The 20,293-nt window shown below is 39.4% G+C and overlaps 1 protein-coding gene across 1 annotated transcript in view; it reads right to left on the reverse strand.

Annotated features, from left to right (window-relative positions):
* Nucleotides 1–20,293, reverse strand: part of LOC104528803 (sodium-dependent noradrenaline transporter) — a 50,394-nt gene that overhangs the window by 25,003 nt on the left and 5,098 nt on the right. The window contains exons 4-6 of the mRNA XM_010172924.2: nucleotides 18,247–18,484; nucleotides 4,715–4,853; nucleotides 3,770–3,904 (exon numbers count right to left, since the gene is read on the reverse strand). Of these exons, the coding sequence (XP_010171226.2) occupies nucleotides 3,770–3,904; nucleotides 4,715–4,853; nucleotides 18,247–18,484 (512 nt within the window). The remainder of the gene's footprint in view (nucleotides 1–3,769; nucleotides 3,905–4,714; nucleotides 4,854–18,246; nucleotides 18,485–20,293) is intronic.

A 20,293-nucleotide genomic window follows, 5' to 3' on the forward strand; every position in this document is an offset into this window, starting at 1 on the left:
TGTCCACTAAGGAAAACATGTTTTTAATGATATAACATTTTTTAAAGTGACTCTGCAGCCCAACATGCACTGAAGATGTGCAGAGAGTGATCGGGAACAGTGCCACAGTGCTGGTCACCTCAATCAGAAGCCTGAAAATAGTTTACCCTGGTTAATGGAGGTTTCACTTATCTGGTTGTTACAGAGAGATATTTAAACAAGCATCTTCAACAAGGATGATGAAGTCAGTGGAGTGAATAGTACTCAATGTTTCTCAAAATGAGATCTTCAATGTTTGATTAAATCTGGCAAGTGCTCAAAACTATGGAAAGCACTGGATTTCACTTCCATCCACCTCTACAAAATCAGATCCAATGTATCTATTCAGAAGAGGCTTTCTAACAGATCTAAGCAGCTTATGAGCTCCATCTGCACTGGGATTTTAATACTAAGCTTTCACATTTGGCCCGGTGGAAAGAGAATATCTTATCCCATCCTAACATGATATATAAAAGCACTTATGCTAGTGATCTATTTTTTTTTCCCCTCAACATAGATGGTAGATGGTTTGAACTACTGCCTGCTGAAGACTATGGACCATTTATTGAACTCTGGATTTGTAGAGAAACTTAATTTTATGAACTGTTGATAGTTAATTACTAGAAAGATAATATGAAGAACTATCTATGTGTTTATTGCAGAGCAGTGGATAGGCAGATGATTTTTCTCAAATTGCAGTTCATACAGGGCTTTTGGGTATCATGGATCTCTTTTACTAAATAGCAAAACAATCCTGTAAAATTAATTCCTTGCTCATTCCTTTTATATCCCCAGTTACATCTTAATGTTTTATCTCCACACAAAGGTTGAGATCAAATAGGGTTGTACTCTCTGAAGAGTGTTTATATGGTTAGGAGTGAAGAAGGAGGAGTGCAAAGCCTCCTGTAATTCTTCTTGTTTTTTTTTAAAACATCCCATTACTTGTGTTGTTAATGAAGTGCCTGAAATTTTTTAAAACTAATTTTGCTTAAAGTATAACTAGATCTGCATGCTGCCACCATAAGGCACTTGTTTTTAGCAGTTCTCTCTCTCTTTCGTGTCTTGCCAGTGAAGCTGTACTCATTATACTTCCCCTTTCTTACTATTCAAGCACCATTAGGCATCTGCCTAAGTCCTACTCATTCAAATAAGAGGTTAGCACCTACTGCCTACCAAAGCAGTTATGCATGTGCTTACGTATCTGTTGAGTAAGAGTCTTGCCTCATAGTAGCTGATTAGGAAACAAATTGAGAAGATCAAGGTGAAGGAAAAAAAAGAGCAAAACCCAGAAATTCCTTCATAACTAAGATTAAATGTAAAATATTCCCTTTGTTATAACAAAGCAGGATGTGAAACAGACAGTGGAGCTGGTTGTTCTGCAGTTCATGCTCATGTTCTGTTCACGTCAGCTGAATGGCTTCTGATTGATGCATAGTCTAATATATTTTATGGTAGGATATTGTTCTTATATGCATTAAAAGTGAAAAATAGAAACATTTTACAGGAGGCAGTCATCAGTCTTTCCAGCTTTCTTCATGGTTGTTTATGCCATTATAACTTTAGTGCATATTCTTTCTCATGTATGTGGATTTAAAGAATTACTGTGCTGTGTGGAGAGAAAACATGGTGTGCATCCCCAGATGTTACATAATCCTCAGGAAACTTGTTAAGGTGTATGAAGGAGCAAGTGTCTTCCTCATGTCTGATTTAACCCTGTATTTAACACTGATTCCTTTAGCAGAACAGAAGCGTAGCTGCTGTTTTACATGGATGTTAATATATCCATTTGTGCAGTGGAGATTAGTATTATGGCTTTGAAGCTTCTGGACTTTCAGCAAGGAACATAACTAGACATTAATCTAGTTAAGAGGTTCTCAGTTTAATATTTTTCTATCCTTTTTGTAGGGACACTCTGTGGATTCAGTATCCCTGCAACTAAGATGTCTTAGGGCTTGCCCAGTGCTGTGCAGTATGTGGCCCTATAAAATGAGGCAGACCTTGACATTGATCGAGATGTTCTAAGGTCTTTTCAAACAGCATTGGCCAAGCCCTCTGCAGGTCATTACTGTTTGTTACTTACGATGTTTCTTTGTTAGATTCCTCATTTGGGAGGAAAAACACTGAATTAGAAAGATTCAGGGATACACTGACATAGAACTAAAGCAGGAGTTTATTGTTTGGAGCCTGAGGACAAAGATTAAACACACAAGCCTATTGCAGCAGCAGATATCAATCTCGGAGCAGGAGAAGGATTGATGTGACAAAGCAATTAGTGAAACTTCTCCTTATAACTGATCTTTAGTCTTTTATTATTCTAGAGTAACTTTTTTGTTGTTGTTGTCTGAAAAACTTAGTCTTAGAAATGAATAACTTTAGGGTCATCTAAATAACAGCTGCAGAAATATTAAGCCAAGAAAGAGCAGTGCACAGAATATCCTCCCAAAAGCAGAAGGCAGCTATGATTATAGAGGCCTAGATTCTGAGCTGATGCATGCTGGCCCAGCTCCACAGACATCTAGTTGAACTTTGTAATGTTTTTTCCCAAACAGCACTTAAGAAAAACTTAAGCTTAAACTTAATCTTTTCCCAAACAGCACTTAAGAAAAACTTAAGCACCTGCTTTGTCCATCCTTGCATCGTTGTATTTATGTGTATGCATGAGTGCACTACTGAGGTGGCTACTGCCTTGGTGACAAAGGTGTATGATGAAAATCCCATATTTGAAGTTTGGTTTGAGTATTCCAAAATGGAGTGAGATGGGGTCTGGGTTCTGCTGATAACTTCTGTTGTTGTAGAAATGCCAGATTCCAAATGTAGTATTACAAAACCAAGGAAGGATTGTTTTGCCAAGAGTATATAAAATAGGTCTGTATTCTGATACTCAAGGTCTTTTTCTTCCTGTTTAATTATTCAGGAAAAATCAAGATAGGATGCATAGGAAATGTACAGTGCAACTGTGTACAGACTACAGACATCTCTGACAGCTGCAAATTTTTGAGACAGTTCATTTTCTTCTAGTAGAACTATGTCCTCACTTTTCAGTTTTATAACCGTTTGAATGGCCTTGTGACCCATCTGCAGAGGTACCACTGTCTTATAGATGATTTATGATATTTTTAGAACAGCACAGTGGTAAGATCTATCTGTAGTCACCAGATCATTGTTCTTGGTAGGTCTGAAATGCTGGTGATTTAATGAGTCAGTGACTGTACTTGTAGATCTTGCTTTACAGTGGATCAAATAATTCTTAGTCCCAAGGTTAGTTTCCAGCCTCATTTGTATGAAGGACTATGATTAGGTGAGTTCTGCCAGTATGCTTAGAAGGTTTTCATAGGCCAGGTTTTTGTTTATCAGGTTAATATTTAACCTAGTGAATCAAAAAGCAAAATTTTCTTCTTGAGGGAATTCTTAGCCTTTTGAGAACTGAATTTTTGCCTGACTCACTTTTCATGTGTAAACGATACTGCAGTTTGCACAGTCAAAGCATGGACTCTAAGGGACTGCCACACACGAAACCCCCTTTGTACAGGTTTTTTTTTTGTGATCAGAACAGTTTGGGTTCAGGCTGGGATAGTCCTGTTACAGACAGTGTTGGAAAGTTAGACTGTCAGGGCCAGTGGACTAGTGCTTATGCAAAAACAGAAATGTGGCTGTAAAATTTCAGAAATTAGCTCTAATATTTTCATTTTTTAATCACAGGGGCAACAGGTTTAATAATAACAAGGGAATGAGAGCAGAAGAGTGCACTTACTGTGGCTTCTTTTAATCTTCTGAAATCTATGTGCAGGTATGCATTGATTCCATTGTATGCACCAGGCAGGGTTATTCCATGTATTAACAAGACAAATAATACAACATAAGGCAAAGTGGCTGTTATCCAAACAACCTGCAAACAACAGAGATCCCAAAGGTTAATCAGCTGGTACAGAAGATTTAAAAATGTGTGAAAAATATTCTTAGCTGACACTTTCTTGGTTTTGTCTGTGCAGTTTGATGGAGAAGCTCTTTATAGGATGTCTGGGGTGAAATGCTGTTATATATCATGAGTCTTTATGTATGTATATTAACAGATACCAGTAGAAGACAGTTTTGATAAACAGAAGACTTGGAGTGCTTATACATTACCTGTGTGTGATTAGCTGTGCAGCTATATATTCATTTACTAAACAAGGTCAGTCGTTGCCTGATATTAGGTGATGCTTTCATAAAATTGCACGAAAAGCTCGCAGATGTATGCAACCCTAGAATTTCAGCTGAGGTGTTTTCTGAGGGATGTCAAAGAGTAATTTCAAATTACTTTGATCAGATTTTTCTCTTGTCATGGCAGTTTGTATAATAAAACCAAAACATCTTAAACCATCAAAACATCAGCGCATTTGGCTAAGAATAGGAGAAACATTTAAGACAATTCAAAGTCTTTCAAAATACTTTCTGGATGAGACCACTAATGTTGAATTGAAAATAATATGCTAATAAAATTTCCAGTTAGAACATCACACAAGCAACACTTGTCAATGAAATTAAGGCTGAATTTGGATTGTGTGTTTCCACAGTACATGTATGAAGGCCTCTCATATGTTTTGGTGCCCAAGGATACCTCAGAAGCAGTGATTTAGTGTCTTGCTTTCTAAAATTAGGAGGCTTTTTAAAGGAGACAAAGAATGTAGTTGAGATAGAAGGACAATGTTAGCTCTACCTTTCCTGAAGTCTTCACGCCTTTCCACAGACTAAAGAAAAGAATGATTACCACCACCAAGAGGCAGAGGGAAAGTTGCCAGCGAGGCAAGCCAAGGTCATGGATTCCACGGCTTTCGTGCAGGTGCAGAACTCCTCGCCTACATACCAGATACACAGAAACAAAGCCAAGTCACTGGGGGGAAAAGGCTTTTACATACCTCATCCTGTGGGCAGCAGAAATGGATGCTGCACTGCAGTAGTGACTGCCCTACTGACATTGTTAGCAGGTAGTGACATCTGTGTTGTGAAATCTGTGCATGTCTTCTCACATGCCTTTATGGTCTCACTGCCCCATCAGTGTCTGTTTAGCACCGCAGTGCCACAATGATGGCACTCTCTCTTTCACTGGAAATGCTTGAGGATTTTGGAAATTTCATTTATTGATTCTTGCTTCAACACTGAGCAGATGCCCAGAGAAGCTGCAAAATTTCCATCCTTGGAGATTTTAAAACTTGGCCAGTAAAGACCTTGAGCAGACTGATTTACTTTTGAAGTTAGCCTTGCTTTTGGGTAAGGAGTTGTATTAGATGACCTTCAGAGATCTCTTTCAACCTAAATTCTTTTGTGATTCTAGATAAGCAAACAGCTGGCTTCCTGCAACTTAAGCAGTTCCAAAGTTACTTGCAATTTCTTTTTGAATAGACTACTGTGAGGCTGCAAACAGGAAAAGTGTTTGGATAGAAAAAGCAAGAGTTGGTAAATTTAAATTGGATATAGTGCTCTGTGTTGTTCGCTGAGACAGTGGACTGATAGCAAAGGAAATTCTGTTGCTTCCCAGGGCAGGCTAATTCTTTTGTGATCTACACTGTGAAATGGACTGAAGTGTAGAAAAGAGTGTTTGTCCTCATGCCTGGTGATATCTACAATTCGAGCTGTCAAAACACATCATGTGCAACAGGCACAGGGATGTGGGAGAGATGTTATAGTGGATCTCCCTTCCTTTAAGGCAGTTCTATGCTGTTGAAGTGCCTCTTGCTGCTTTTTCAGAAATACTTTGCTTAACTGAAAGCTGTGTTTGCAGAGAGGAATGGCATTGTGGCTGGAGCCCTGCACTAGAGAACTGCAGAGCTATCTCCTGGTTCTGATATGGATCTACAGGATGCTGGCTCAGAGGTCCAGTTTCTTAGTGTTTCAGTGCCCATCCAGACGACATGGCCGTGGCCTTCCTACCAAGTCAGAGATGAGTGATATATAGTTGCAGAAGTTCCAAGATAGGGCAAACCTGTGTCAACTCAAATGGGGAAACTGACAAATGTCTCTTGTACTACTTAAACTGTAGAAACATGCTGGGAAAATTAAGGCCCATTAGAACAATCTATCTACTAATATGAGAGAGTTGCATACAATTCCCTTTTGGTTCCTAAAGCATCAAGATATGATCAGCAAAGAATTGTAATGGTTCTGCTTCTGTAGTTTCTCATGTTTAGTAAGAAATGCTGTATTTTTGGACTGTTTCTATGACTTAACCCAGGTTGGATAAAAGATACTTGTAGAAAGCAGCCTCCTAAATTAAGCAGCTGATCTGTTTCTGTTGCATTGTAACACTAATCACAAGTGAATAGTGTAGTGACCATGTGTTTGTGGCATATATTTGAGAATGTTCCTATTTAGCAAGTATGAGGTGAGTTTAACTCTTATGATACAATATAGCTATATAACATGATAGCTGTTACCTGTGCAAACAGTAAAACATAGAGGCAGACTTTTTGATATCTCATCTAAAAACCTGTTATCCTTAATTAAATGCAAATAGGTAGATCTCATTCAATTTTTGCTTAGAGTGTGAATGAAACCTACTTATCTTTCTGCTAATAAAGCGTAATTTGCCAGAAGATTCACAGGTGTAAGTGAATCCTGGGCAGGGATGCCTGATTCCATTCTAAACTTACCAGCTTGGGCAGTGGTAAGTGTAGCCAGGAAAAGCTTCCCAGGCTTCTGATCAGAACATTTGTCCAGGATCTTGGGAGGGTTTTAGCAATACTGTCACTGTCACAGTTACACTGCTATTGCTATCAGAGCTGGATGTTGTCAAGGAAGTCTTTTGGATTATGATGTTTAGATGTCTACTCAGAAAAACTGAATCTGAACTTGCATTCTTTGTGCCCATTTAACTTTTTATTCTTCTGGCCCAAATATTTTTCTGGATTTGTAAAGAAGCCTGCTTCCTTGTGTATTTGCTTTCCAAGAAGCAGTTTAGCAATGTGTCTTACTGTTTGGAACACTTGCCAAAACTGCCATTTCAAATGTGGGATTCCCAGGATTTTCAGGACAGTCTCCATTCCAAGAGTTGTGCTTCCTTAATCAGGGTAAGGGATCATAAAATAGGAAGAGAAAAATACTTTTGTAACCAGTCAAAACAGCTGTGTAACTGGGCAGCTAAACAAGGAAATCTTAATAGACAGCTGCTGTTTGAGCTGTAATTCTGGTGGGTTTTGCTTGCTTTTCCTTTTTTCTTTATTTTCCTTTATGACCTCTGAAGATAAGTCATAGAAGCTTTCTGAAGATGCCCTTTTGGAGGTTTACTGGGAAGTAGTTGTCAATGTTTACCTATTAGAAGCTACAATTCTGCTCCAGCAGCACCATAAAGTATAAAAGATCTAGTGCTAGACTGCAATTTAGGTTAAGGTGTGCTGACATTGGAAGAGATGGAGGAGAGAAGCAGCAGCCAAAGTATTAGGTAGACTAAACCTTCTTGGTTTGAAGGATATAGCTCTGTAACGTTGTTTGAAAAACATTTCTTGGAGAGGGGCAAATGTGGAAAGAACTTTGCATTCATCATGTTCATCCAAGTTAGCACACAACAGTGCTGCTATAGAAAATCCAGTTAGCTCAATTATGCCATGATTATTCTTGTTTTATATCAAGGAGTCCTTATTTCAGGAGCAGCTGAGGCTGTTTTTAGCCTGTCTCTGTTAAGGCAGGTTGAGTGATATATCCCTGACTGGCTCCTTTAGATTATACTCCATCACCTATACTGGCCACAAAGAGATAAATACAAAGCAAGAGATACTGCAAGATTCCCCATTTGGGAAGCTCTGAGGTCAAAACATCTGAATTTTCAGTCTTTTGATATTAATGCAGAATAACACAATGTGGCCAACATTCATTCCTGAATTAAAGTCACCTTCACTAGCTGCAGGATTGTCCCATTTCCCAATGCTACAGATACATGTATAAGTCACAGGCAAAATGGCATAAACTGATCTCTCTTAAATCCCTAAGCCAGGGAACCAGAGGAGATACAGCATCAACTAGTATCAGCCCCTGTTGTCTGTCAACTTCATTAAATGTAGCTACTCATTAGCTTCCAAAACTACTGAGAATGTCTTAAGTAAAGCTTCTGAAAGTTATTCTTGTTCCATAAGTACAGAGTTACTTGTCCAGTTGTGCTAACAAAATACACTCTCATAACTCACAACTGAGTCAAAGAGAAAGGAAAAATCAGAGGCAGTAAGACAACTAGAATTAATATTTTTCCTGCAGATCATTGTTACTAAGAAAAGAAAGTAGATGAGAAATGCGTGCAAAAAGGAGAAGAAAATGTTATGCGGGAAAGATTGAGAATACACTTTAACAGATGGAGCTGGCAGAAAGTAAAACAGGGACCTATTATATTATGCCGAGCAAAAATACAAGAGCTGCTAAATTGTTTAAGCTTTCTGGTATTCTAGCCAGAGCTCTAGCAGTATTTAGTTAGTACAGCACCAAGAATCAAAGAACATGCACTAGACATAAGAAACTAACTTTTTTTTATCAGGGATTTGTGCAAAGGACCCTGATGGATGCTAAGACTGCTTTCCATGTAAGGGAGCATAAATCATATTTGCAATGACTTTGAGACTGTACAGCACTGTAAATATGAGTCCTAAGAGTCTTTCTGCCTATCTGCAAGAGAAGCAGAAATGTGAAGGGATTTTGGATTGAAGTTATATTCAGAGATTCTGGTTTCTCTCTTTGGGAGATTTATTCTGGTTCTCTCCTTCCCTGTGTTCTCTGATGGGAAGATTCATTTGCTGGTACCACTGTGTTCTGTTTTGTCTTTGTGCAGCACTTGAGTCCTCTTTAATTTGGTGCCAGAGTGCAAAGAGCCAACAGGAAGCCCAGCTGTTTGGTATTCACACACAGACTCTACTAAAGACAAATTACTGAGGAGGCAGGAGGGCAGCTGCTCAGTGGGACTCAGTACATGAAGGATCCAGTCATTGTTCTAATAATAGGTAATGTTGGAACCAATAAATTATTCTCTCTGTCTTAGTGAGTGTTCCCATCTACAAAATAAGGATTATTATAAACCTTTGCTTTGTCTTCACTCTGAGAAATTCAGAACATACTCTTTATGGAAGCGATGAGTATTTGAGTATAAACAGGGAACCAAACCAAAGGAAACAAGAATGCCAAGGGTCGTGATCTGAAAATTACTCTGTATCTTTTTCACTCCAAAACATTTAATCCATAGCCAGAAAACAGGAGATAAGAGGTTTAGGTGTAGAATTCTGCTAGGCTTTTTTAGTCAGACTGGTTCTTTCTAAGGACTTTCTAAGAAGCCTTTTGTGTTATTCATCTGCAGGCATTATTTGCCTAAATCTGATGTGATCAATAGAAGAATGTCATTCATCTAAACAATTTTTAGACGTGTTGTATCAGATTTGTTCAGATTGCAAAAATGTCATCAACTTGTCAGCAAATCAGTATAACAAATGTATTTGTTAGTTAACATATTAAGTACTTCTAAAAACTTAAGTACTGCTAAGAACTTCCAAGTACCTTCTAGAAGTTAGTAGTCATTTTTACGAAATCAAACCCAAATAGCTTGCATAGAGTAAGTAATTGGCTAAGATATAAACAGATATAGTCCTGATCTCCTGAGCTCTGTTCCCTATTCTGGTAGTTAAAATATTTTTTTATTATTTAAAACTTAATGCAAATTGTAGATTGAAGATGCTAAAAGCACTGTCAGTGTATACAGTGTGCAATCTATAGAAATTAAATTACATACTCAATTTAGAAGGCAATTTGAAGCATGATAATTGTGGTCAATTGAAGGCTCTCTGACATGCATCTCTTGTGTTACCTATTTGGGCAACCAGGGCTCAGTTGTCATTGCTGCCAGTTTCCTTCAGAGTATAAGATACAGCTGGTTCTTTTATCCATGGAAGGTGAGGTTATCTGCTGTAAGCAGCTGGGGATGGAGTTCTCTTTACACAGAGTTTACCAGGCTCGAGATATTTTTACTTGAGGTACAGCACTGCTTAAATTCAACTGTACTGTTTCCACAGCAGTTTGTGTCTCCAAGGTGTATATATCCATAGCTGTGTGGGGCAGAGCTGGTGGTGCAAACCCTGCAGAGCTGAGTTGGCTCCATGCAGACCGAACACCAAGTGTGTCTCCTCACTGCAGTTCTGGGGTTAGGGGTGCAGTGCAGAGAGAGCAGAGTGGCTCCACATAAAGCCAGCAAAGTGCAACAGGGTTCCCCTGGCTCAGACCCAGCTCTGCCATACTGACAGCTGCTGTCTGAGCTGTGTGGGTGTCTCTGGGTGCTTTGGAAGGAGCTCTGGTTATGGCATCACTGCAGAAGGATAGCCTGGCTCCAGGAGAGGTTGTCCTACAGCCAAGAACATCGAGTGGTGCTGAGCCATATGCCGTGCAGTGCTACACGTGTGCTCCTACATGTGCACTACATACCTCTCCCCTACCCTGGAGCGCTGGGCGTGCTTCAGAGGTGCGCCAGGAGCTCTGCAGCAGCCAGCTTGGGTTCAGCTGGACCTAGTCACTGGCTCTGCTGGATACTGTGATGTCTTGTGCCCACCTTTGTTATCTGGGTTTTTCTGTTTCTCAAGATATTTCAGCTCCCTCTTGTGTTGGAGAATGGAGCTATGTAATGGGCTTCAAACTACATTTTTGCGAGTCACTTAAAAATAATTAATGGAATTGTAGAATGGTTTGGGTTGGAAGGGACCTTAAGGATCATCTAGTGCCAACCCCCCTGCCATAAGCCAGTTTACCAATGGCACCCTGCTTGGTATATTTATTATTTGTACTGAATTAAAAGGTACTTCTTTTTTGAATCATGATAATCCTGAAATTATATGTGGCTACTAGGACTAAACTCTTAGTTCACTGAGTATGTTTATCTCAATTCACTTAAGTTTTCACCCAGCTTAATTCTCTCATTAACTTAATAATCCTGACCTCCCTTGCTATTTGTGCCACACTTCACATTCAAGTCTGCAAAGCACTCAGAAAAAGAGGATTTAAAAATCTGCTTTTAAATCCACTATATTGAGATTTGCAGATAGAATGGAAATACTTGAATTTCACCCCTCTGTAGATCTAATGAATACTGAACTCTGAAAAAAAGTTTGTTATTTGAGGATACATGGCAAAGCAGTTACAGCACACATGCTCCCAACTGCCCCAGCCCTTAGTCAGCAAGTTAAATGTGCTTCAGTCAGCATTCTCAGTGGGCTGTGCACTGCCCCAGGCAGGAGAGCTGTGAAAGAAGAGCCCCAGCCTCCCCAAAGAAGCTGTTGAGCTTTCACGAAGCTTTGCTGATTTCAGAAAAGCTGTAGAGAAAGACACAAAGTTGCCAGAAGAAAGTAAACCATAGGAATAGGCCTGGTGTGCCACCATCTGAGGACTGCTGATGTGTTTGAAAAACGAATGCTCCCTTGATGATTTGACATTGGTCGTAATGCTGAGTCCCTCTCACAGTGAGGCTACGTTTGTAACCTTTTCATGGATTAATGCTTAGATGGAATAGTTCTGGATAAGCAAACACTTTCCCTATAGGAAACAACACATAAAACACTAGTGATGATACTATGTCAGTACTGTGGTACAGCGAACATTTGATGAGAAAAGGTGGTTACAAGTAAATGGGCGTTCAGTTGTGTGTGACACCTCTGTTGCCTTCAGCAATAGGTGCAGGTGGAGATGTCCCACAGAGAAAGGCTCTGCTTCTGTTTGCCAGGGTTTCAAATGCAGGGTAATAGAGGGGATGTGCTGCAGCACTGACCCCAGCTGCTGGAATTATTGCTCAGAGCCTGGTACCACTACCAAACTACATGGGTTTCTGTATGTAAAGATAAGCAGTTAGAATTCCTCCTAGAAGTTAGCACAAAGCAAGGCGATTGTGTTTAGCTTAATGTGCAGCTCCTGACTTTTGCAATATTTCATAAAACCCCCCTGCAAATTTAAGTTGGCAAAGTGGTCATTCTTCCACCTTTCTGGACTTGCTACACAAGGGCGCGTTGTGGTTTAGGAATAATTTCCATAAAGCTGTCCAAAGCCTAAGAACATGTGTTCACACTTACATGGATTGACTTCTGCTGTACTTGCATTTAATTTCTTTTCTCTTTGTGTACGTAAATGGTCAACAAATGTGAAGATGTGAACATATGTGAGAAGTAAATTTCAAAGCTGTGCATGTCAATATTTTTGGAATAGCCGTTTTCATTTTATGTACATAAATCACAGAATCACAGAATGGTTTGGGTTGGAAGGGACCTTAAAGCTCATCCAGTTCCAACCCCCCCTGCCATCAGCAGGGACACGTTCCACTAGACCAGGTTGCTCAAAGCCTCATCCAGCCTGGCCTTCAACACTTCCAGGGAGGGGGCATCCACAGCTTCTCTGGGCAACCTGGGCCAGTGTCTGACCACCTCGCAGGAAATAATTTCTTCCTAATATCTAATCTCAACCTCTCCTCTTCCAGTTTGAAGCCATTTCCCCTTGTTCTACCCCTATCTGCCCTTGTAAGAAGTCCCTCCCCAGCTTTCTTGTAGGCCCCATATATATATATATATATACACACACACACAATACTTGTACCAGAAATTTCTGAGTAAAAAAGAGACTGAGTTACAAAAGTCAACACAGTTAAAAAATAAATATGCAATGTGTCTGGATGCAAATATGTTAGTCTCAGACTCTGGATGTGTAAACAATGCACCCAAACACTTCCTAAATATGCCTGTGCAGTTAATACAGAACTGATTTCTAAAGCAGCTTGCTTATTGCTATTTCAGCAAGGCAGCCATAAATTTCCCACATGAAGTATTTAAGAATGTACCTGATTCTAAGCCCATTGAAATCCCAGGAGATCTGTAACATTCAGGGGATTTTCTAGAGGTGAAGGTACAGATCCTGGCTACAATTATTGTAGGTCTTTGATTGTGTGATCTCTGTTAAGGTAAACAGATGACTGCTGCTCAACTTCAGACCTCTCAGAAACATGACAACTTTCCTTTCAATTAAGTTGCAAAAGATGAGTAAATCTAGATGTCTAGAGAGATTCTTAATTTCTCATTGCTTACAAACTCTCAAATTAGCTTATAAAGTATAGATGTTGCATGGAGAAACCTCTTGAAGAGGCTTCAGATGTATTAAGTGGAGGTTTGTTGTCTGGGAAAGTGATATATCATTGAGAACTGCTGATCATGTTTAGCATGAGCTTAGAGTCTTTTCTTACCAGATGTGATTAGGAGAATCCAGGGCTATCCACTCTCATTAATCCTTGTTGTCTGATTCAGTTTTTATAAGCATTTATAAGCAGAATTGCTTATGCTTGCTTTCAAAATGTTTTTTTCTCTCTTTTGGGAGAGGTTGCTTCACAATTTTTTTATAGGGATAGATTCCTGCATCTTCTTTTGGAGCAAACAGTATTGATCACTCCATTTGCTGTGTCACTGAGCTTTGTGGACCCTTTTGTCTGTGGTGGTATTTCCTGTGAAGATTTATACCCCAGAGCACAAATATATTGGTCTAGAAAAGTTACCTTTGCTGTGCAGGGTAAGGGTTTTTATCAGGATATTCTTGGTTCACACCCTCCTCATAAATTCATGGTCATAAATATGACAGATGTAGACTTCCATGACTGAACACTGTCTTTATTCCTTGTTCTTAGGTAATTTTTTCAGTTACTCACATCTGGGCAGACTTGTGAATTCTGTGAATTTCCTTTACTGAATCTGGCATGAAAATTTTCCTGCAAAAATGTGTTTTATTTCTGATGCAGAAAGAATGGATTATAGCCCTGAGAAGATGGATTACAGCCCTACTATCAGAGGAAAGCCGCCATAGCTCAGTACATTTGTTGACAATTCCATTGTTTTGTTTAAAAAACCTGCCAGGATTTGTTCCTACAACAGATCATTACTTTCTACAGCATGGTACCTCGTGAGAAGAATAGTGCTTTTGTTCTTCCAAACTGGTATTTTTTTAATTGTCAGCATAAATGAAAGCAAGATGGTAACAAACTTTTCCCAGACACAAGAATGGAGAGAAAAAATATAAAGTATGCCCGTATTCAGATAAACTGTTTAAACAGGAGTGATAAGGGGCATATAGGGGAACTTTTTTGTAGTGATGCACTTGTGTTCTTCCAAAAAAATGTCTGTCATGCATTATTTTAACATATGTCGAAAGGATAGAAAGTCCTTTGCATTTTGTATGTTTAATTCCAAACCACTGAAGAAGGAAGTAATTAAAGTAATGTGAATCTCCGAAGAAATGTGGAATTGCCATTTTATTCCTAACTGGATTTCTCTTATGCCTGACTATTACTAGCAGGAGGACACCAGTTGTTAGATTTTGGAGTGCTTGCTTTGCTAAGTTTGCAGAATTCAAATTTAAAATTGATTTTAACCATCTCTAAAGTATTGTAGAGGTCCCATTCCTCCCTGAAATCCTGCTGTAAGCAACCATCCCGCTGATGTCAGTGCCACCTTGGCCTGAATTAAGCCTGGATGACTGAAACTAGACTTAGTAAAATGAAACACTCCAAAAAGCCTGAGCGTAGAACCACTTCAACATGAATTATTGCCCAGCTCTTCAGGCTTCAAAACAAAAGCCAAATATGTTTGTCAATGTCTGCCTGTCACTGCCTTGGCATGAAAATTGCAATTTGAAGTTATTTCTTCAAAGTCTGAGGCTTAGAGGTTTCTCTCTGTTTTCCCTCCCCGACAAATACTGGACAGCTAAAAGATCTGGCTTAGATTCTTAGCAAGTTTTCCCTTCTCTCACTCAGTGTAAGTGGTGAGAATCGGTGTGTTTCTGTTGAACTTCGAGGTGCCTTTCTTGAAGTATTAGATGAACTGTCACATCCAGTACTCCCCCCTCTTCCTACAGTTTGTTCCTGTGCTGGTGGAGATAGAGACAGTCAGCTCTGGCAGATGCATGGTGTTAGGAAATAATCTACTCTAAATTAATGCTCAAGCCAGCTCTGTGTGAAGGAATGGTGTCCCACAGAGAAGTGTCTCTGTCTCTTAAGGGTAACCACATCAGCTTTCTGCTTGTGGCCTGTTTTGGAAGTACCTCTTTTCAGTCCTTCTCCAACTGCAAAATAGAAGTTTGGTGTTTCTGGTCTCCCTGCTTCCAGTTCAGCCTGCCCACCAGAAGGCAAAAGTTTGTGCATGTTCTTAATGTAAATATACAACCTAGAGAACCAAGTTCAAGCTGTACCGCTCCCCGTGTAGTCTTGAGGCTGAAGACTCAGGTGCTTGGGTGCACACAGCATTCTTAAGAAGTTTTCCATAAGCTACAGTGCGTCCCAGTAATACAGAGCTGCAAATTCTTGTTATGCTGGTCACTGTGGTTGAAAACATGGCCCCACATACTCCCAACTGCATGGTCTCCTGTATACCTTGGTAGTACTGAAGAGAATAATGGAACTTATTTTCACCTCCACTGACCACATCATTCCCTTTAGATGGTATTTTTACAGTGGGCACATGTGCTATTGCTGTTTTCAAACTCTGTTTTAATAATGCTAACTGTCAGACCTTGTGTTAGTGAAGAGCCCGGCCTTCTATAGGTATCCCACCAAAGTTTAAGTGCTGTAGTTTGATTTCCCTATGGTATAAAAGTAGCTGCTCTATTTCCTTGTTTCTCTGTATGACTCATCAAAACTCAAAATCTGAAATCTGCCATATTAAATCTATTGCCCAAAAAGTAACTGTTCATTATTGCTGATATCTTGCAACACTGGATACGAGCCTTAAGAAAATAAATATGACCATAGAATTTGGAAAACAGTGACTTCATGGTGCTCTTACTTAAAAACTCTTACTCATCCACAGTATTACTGAGGAAGGATCAATTAGCTGTCCAGTAAAAAATTTAGGATTTCTGGCTGTAGGGAATAGACTAACCTGACACAAACTATTCTGTCAGGAACTGTAGTTCTCCTCTAACGGGATTTGTTGATTAGGAAGTGACTAATGACTATCTACTGGGAAGAATCAGGTGTAATTCCTACACGAACACATGGGTCCGGCTCAGCAGGAGTGCAACATGGTATAAGGGCACCCAATATTCTTAAAGGAATATTCAGCTTTTACTTGAAGGGGTTTTCAGAGGGGATGTAGCCAGTCAAGACCTTTACTTAAACTATTACTTAACAATCTACTGCATCTAAAAATGGTGTGTCACTTTGTAAACCCACTGCACTGATGCAAATTTAACACATCATTGCTTCTGTTTCCTGTCCCTGTTGCACATAATATGAAGCTTTATAATCTGAAGATTCAGCTTTGCCTGTTGTAAAAAGACCATGGGAATGAGTGAGGTTATTTGATATATGAGAAAAACCACTGGTTTCTGAACTGGGCTGTCTTTATTAGGCTGGATCTGAATACACTAAAACTTTGCACAACTTTGGGTCCATACCTGAGCTCTACAGCTGGACCTGATGAGCTAATCCAAATACTGGATAGGCAAACATCATTTCCCTTGTGATTCCCTGTTTTTACAGCTGGGAAAGCAGATGTTCTACATTGTGTTACTTGAGTGGTTATTCTTCTCATTTGTGCAATATAATCTAGTTGCTAATAAGTACAGGGCCTAGGGACTTAATTACTGCCCTAAAATTCAGGGATTAAAGCATAATGAAATGTCAAATTCCCTTTTTATTCTTAACTTCTGCACCTTGAATCTATTTTGTGGTAAGGAAAGAACCCTAATATTTCGAGTTTCAGTGTACAGACAAAACCATAAATCCAGCTGTTCCCCAGATCAGTGGAACTAAATGAAAACATTGTGAATAGATTCTACCACTACCTCACACGCTACAAATACAAAATCATACCCCAAGCATGATGTGATAAAAGAAAATGTTATAGAACCACTTTAAATCATAAAGGAACAAAGCAAGAATACAGGGGTTGTATTTTGCTTTGCAAAGGCTTAAGCACAAGAAAATGATCAAGAAAACCTTTTTTTAAATGCTGTTCTCGTGGAAGTTCTTCAGTCATGCTGTTCTTCATTTGAAGATGCAGAATGTGTAATTTCTTATAGTTCACAGTCAGGTTCTTTAGCTGAGTACATGCGTATATAGCCTTTTGCTATAAATGATCTCTCTTTATGTCTCAGTTACAAACACATCTTATATTATCTTTGTGAGGGCAGTAGATTTCCTAGCTGTCATTATTTGCTGTTGTAGTGAGTTCCTTTGAACTCAACCCTGCTTATTGTTTTCAAAGCACTGAGTTTAGTTTCCCCAAACGCCTGCCAGCAGTTTGTGTGTCACTACTGCTCTTCACTGCGCTGTCTTTGGAGGAGAAACAGCAGCCACAAATGTTTCAGAGCCAGACACACAGACCTCCAGAGCTCTAACCCTCACTAGGGTATTTGTGATAACAGTGGTGTCCCTTTGCTTCTGCAGGGCAGGACTTGCTGCTCAGCAGGTGTGTGCCCTGAGACCCTTCTGTTCTCAACACAGAAATATTAATTGATTATTCAATTTAACTCAACAGCTGATTCAATTAGCCTGATGCCCACCCTCCTTTCTTTATCCTAATATCCCATTTTCCTCTGAAGGTCCACAATGCAATTATTTATACACAGATTGATAGCTTTGGCTTATAGTTCAGTTGTTAATTTGTATACCTTTTTGGATTTGTTTCCAAGTGTTTGATTTAAGTGTGCCTTTGCCTGTCTTGGCCTGTGTTGCAGAATGGTCTTTTGCTTAGGAATTAGAAAAAGCCCGTCTTTCTACAATTGTGGTCTCAGTGCTTCATCTCACTTCATTGAACTACTGAAGCACCTGAGCAAATAGAGGTCTGCTCTGAGATATTTTGTAAGCAGAGAAACTTACAAACCTGTTCAACAGGCCCAGACTGTTGAACAAATGATTATTTTAAAGCCTTAAAGTCAGCTCAGTTTGGCATGCAGTCATCTTTGTCAGAATATTGCTGTGTTTCCTTGCCCTGGCGAAGTTAGTGCAAGCAGAAGTGGTACACTGGGGAAGATCTGTGCCTTTTATCCAATTCCACATTGCTCAGTGGCAAGTACTGCATTTGTACAGGAGAAACCAGAGCTTGAGGAGGCAAGAGTCTTAATCACCCAGGAATACAGATCAACATGAAACTGCATTTTAACCTTAGTCTTCTGATGCTTATTTTAGAGGCTGGATGCTAAGCTATTTTACCTTCCAGAGGAAACACTCTTAGACATAGAATTTTAAATAAATAGCAAAGTTAAGTCAACACTTACTCATAAAATTCAGCTGCAGGAGTGAGCTTGTACTTCGAGTATTTGGTACCATTGCCAAGCACTGATGCATTGAAGAGTTTGGGATCTGTACAGTTTGGGCTGTTCCAACTGTTGTCGCAGTTTGTCCAGGGGAGCTCAAATGTGAATGATGAAAATAGATAATACAGAGACCAAGCTATGATAACGTTGTAGTAGAAACCCACGTAAAGAGCTATGAGTATCACTGCATAGCCTACACCTAAAGACAAAGGAAAACTAGATTATACATTGCATTTTACATGCAATACTACATGCAAACACTGCAGTTAAGCTCAGCCATACAGGGTTGCAAATTCATTTTAGCTCTTCAGACCAATGAAAGGAATTTTTGATGTTTATGTACACACATGCAGACATACTGTTGCTGACCTTAAACCAAAAAATTACATTAATGATTTTGGAAAATGACTGGCTTTTAGCAAATCCAGTTGTTTGCCAGAAAAAGAAATTAAGCAGTGCAATGTTTGAATTTGCTCTTGTACAACTCCATTGCTGATTTGCTTCCAATGCAGAAGATTGCAAGCCCATGTTAGGAGTGAAACTCACTTCATCTTCATAATGTCAGAGTCCCTGGCAACTTTTCTTGTGCTGAGTTTCCCACCCTGAACTAGTCTGGAACAGACACTGGTCCCTCTCCTGTTACTTTCCAGATTGGTTTCCGTCAGCTTGTAACTAGGTCCAAAACATGCATGAAACTGTCTGTGCTGTTACAATGAGGGCCTTCAAGTGGTTCTCAGTAAGTCTTGGTGAGTATCAAGCTTGGTGTGAAATGGTGTGTGGACCTTCAAACCATTTCATTATCTCCCCAGGGTTACAGAATCCCCACTGTAAGCATTGCCTTTTGACCTGGAACATTTGTTTTGTATTTTTGCCCACTGTGAAGTGTGCTTGGAGAGTGCTGTTAGTGAGACCACCCCAGAAAGTGCATGTTTTCCTTATGAAAATGGACATGTTCCAGTGGTTAGAGAGGAAGCTTTGGTACTAATGTCAGAGAAGAACAGAAGTTTGTTGCCAGAGTTGTTCAGGAAGCTTGCTTTACCTTGGCTGATAGCATTCTTCCTTTACACTGTGTGCAGCATTTCTCTCTGAATCCTGCCCCAAATTCTATGTTTTACATATAAGAGGTGGAGACTACAACTGCTTTATGGCTGTCATCACTGCACTATCACAGCACCCAAGTGTAAACCTTTACTTCTGATTTTCTTCAGTTTAGTTTTTTTAGATGCTGCATTGGTGGCCTAGCAGCTGGAGATTATTAGGCTTTAATATTTCTTGATAAAGCAAGGCAGTAGCACACACTTTGAGTATTAATCCTTGGTTTAAAATTTGCATAAGTAACAGATGCTGACCCTGAAGGAGCTGGCAGTTCAAAGACTACTGCATATAGCAAAGTTCTCCTTGCTCTTCAGGAGGCTTTTAATACATGGACCAGTTTGTTCATCCCTAACAGTGAGGAAAAGACTGTGAAAGTAAAGATGAAACTGTATCTTCAAATCCTTGGTGCTTAAATGAATCTGGTACATTAACACTCAAACTCTAGTGATCCATTATGATCAACAGAATGGAGGGGGGCTCACCCAAGAGGATGATTCTTAAATATTCATGTGAATGTTAAAATACTAAGTATGGATAATATATGTTGCGGTGAAATGGGGTGATTTATGTTAAAAAATTGTTAATGAAATTCCTCCAATTCAGGCGGACAATGATAGATGTTCAATATCAAGATTAAAAAATACTGGACCAAATTTATCTTAAATGTCACTCCTCTGAAATCTTAAGAATGTTCAGGAATGAATTTGCTCTCCTGTTTCTAGGTCTAACTTTTCTTAAAAGTAATACTGCACCACCTACGTCTAAAATAGACCTTGGAAAATGCAGTGATGAAAACTGTGTTGCAAAGGTTACAGAAATATACAGGGTATCTTTCTAATGGTATGCTTTATGAGAGCATCTCATTAGAAATAGAGTCCTTAGAGTTCACAGCAATAATATTTATAGCTAAAAT

Source organism: Antrostomus carolinensis, unplaced genomic scaffold (genome assembly GCF_000700745.2).
Source record: "Antrostomus carolinensis isolate BGI_N321 unplaced genomic scaffold, ASM70074v2 scaffold52187, whole genome shotgun sequence".
Taxonomy (NCBI): domain Eukaryota; kingdom Metazoa; phylum Chordata; class Aves; order Caprimulgiformes; family Caprimulgidae; genus Antrostomus; species Antrostomus carolinensis.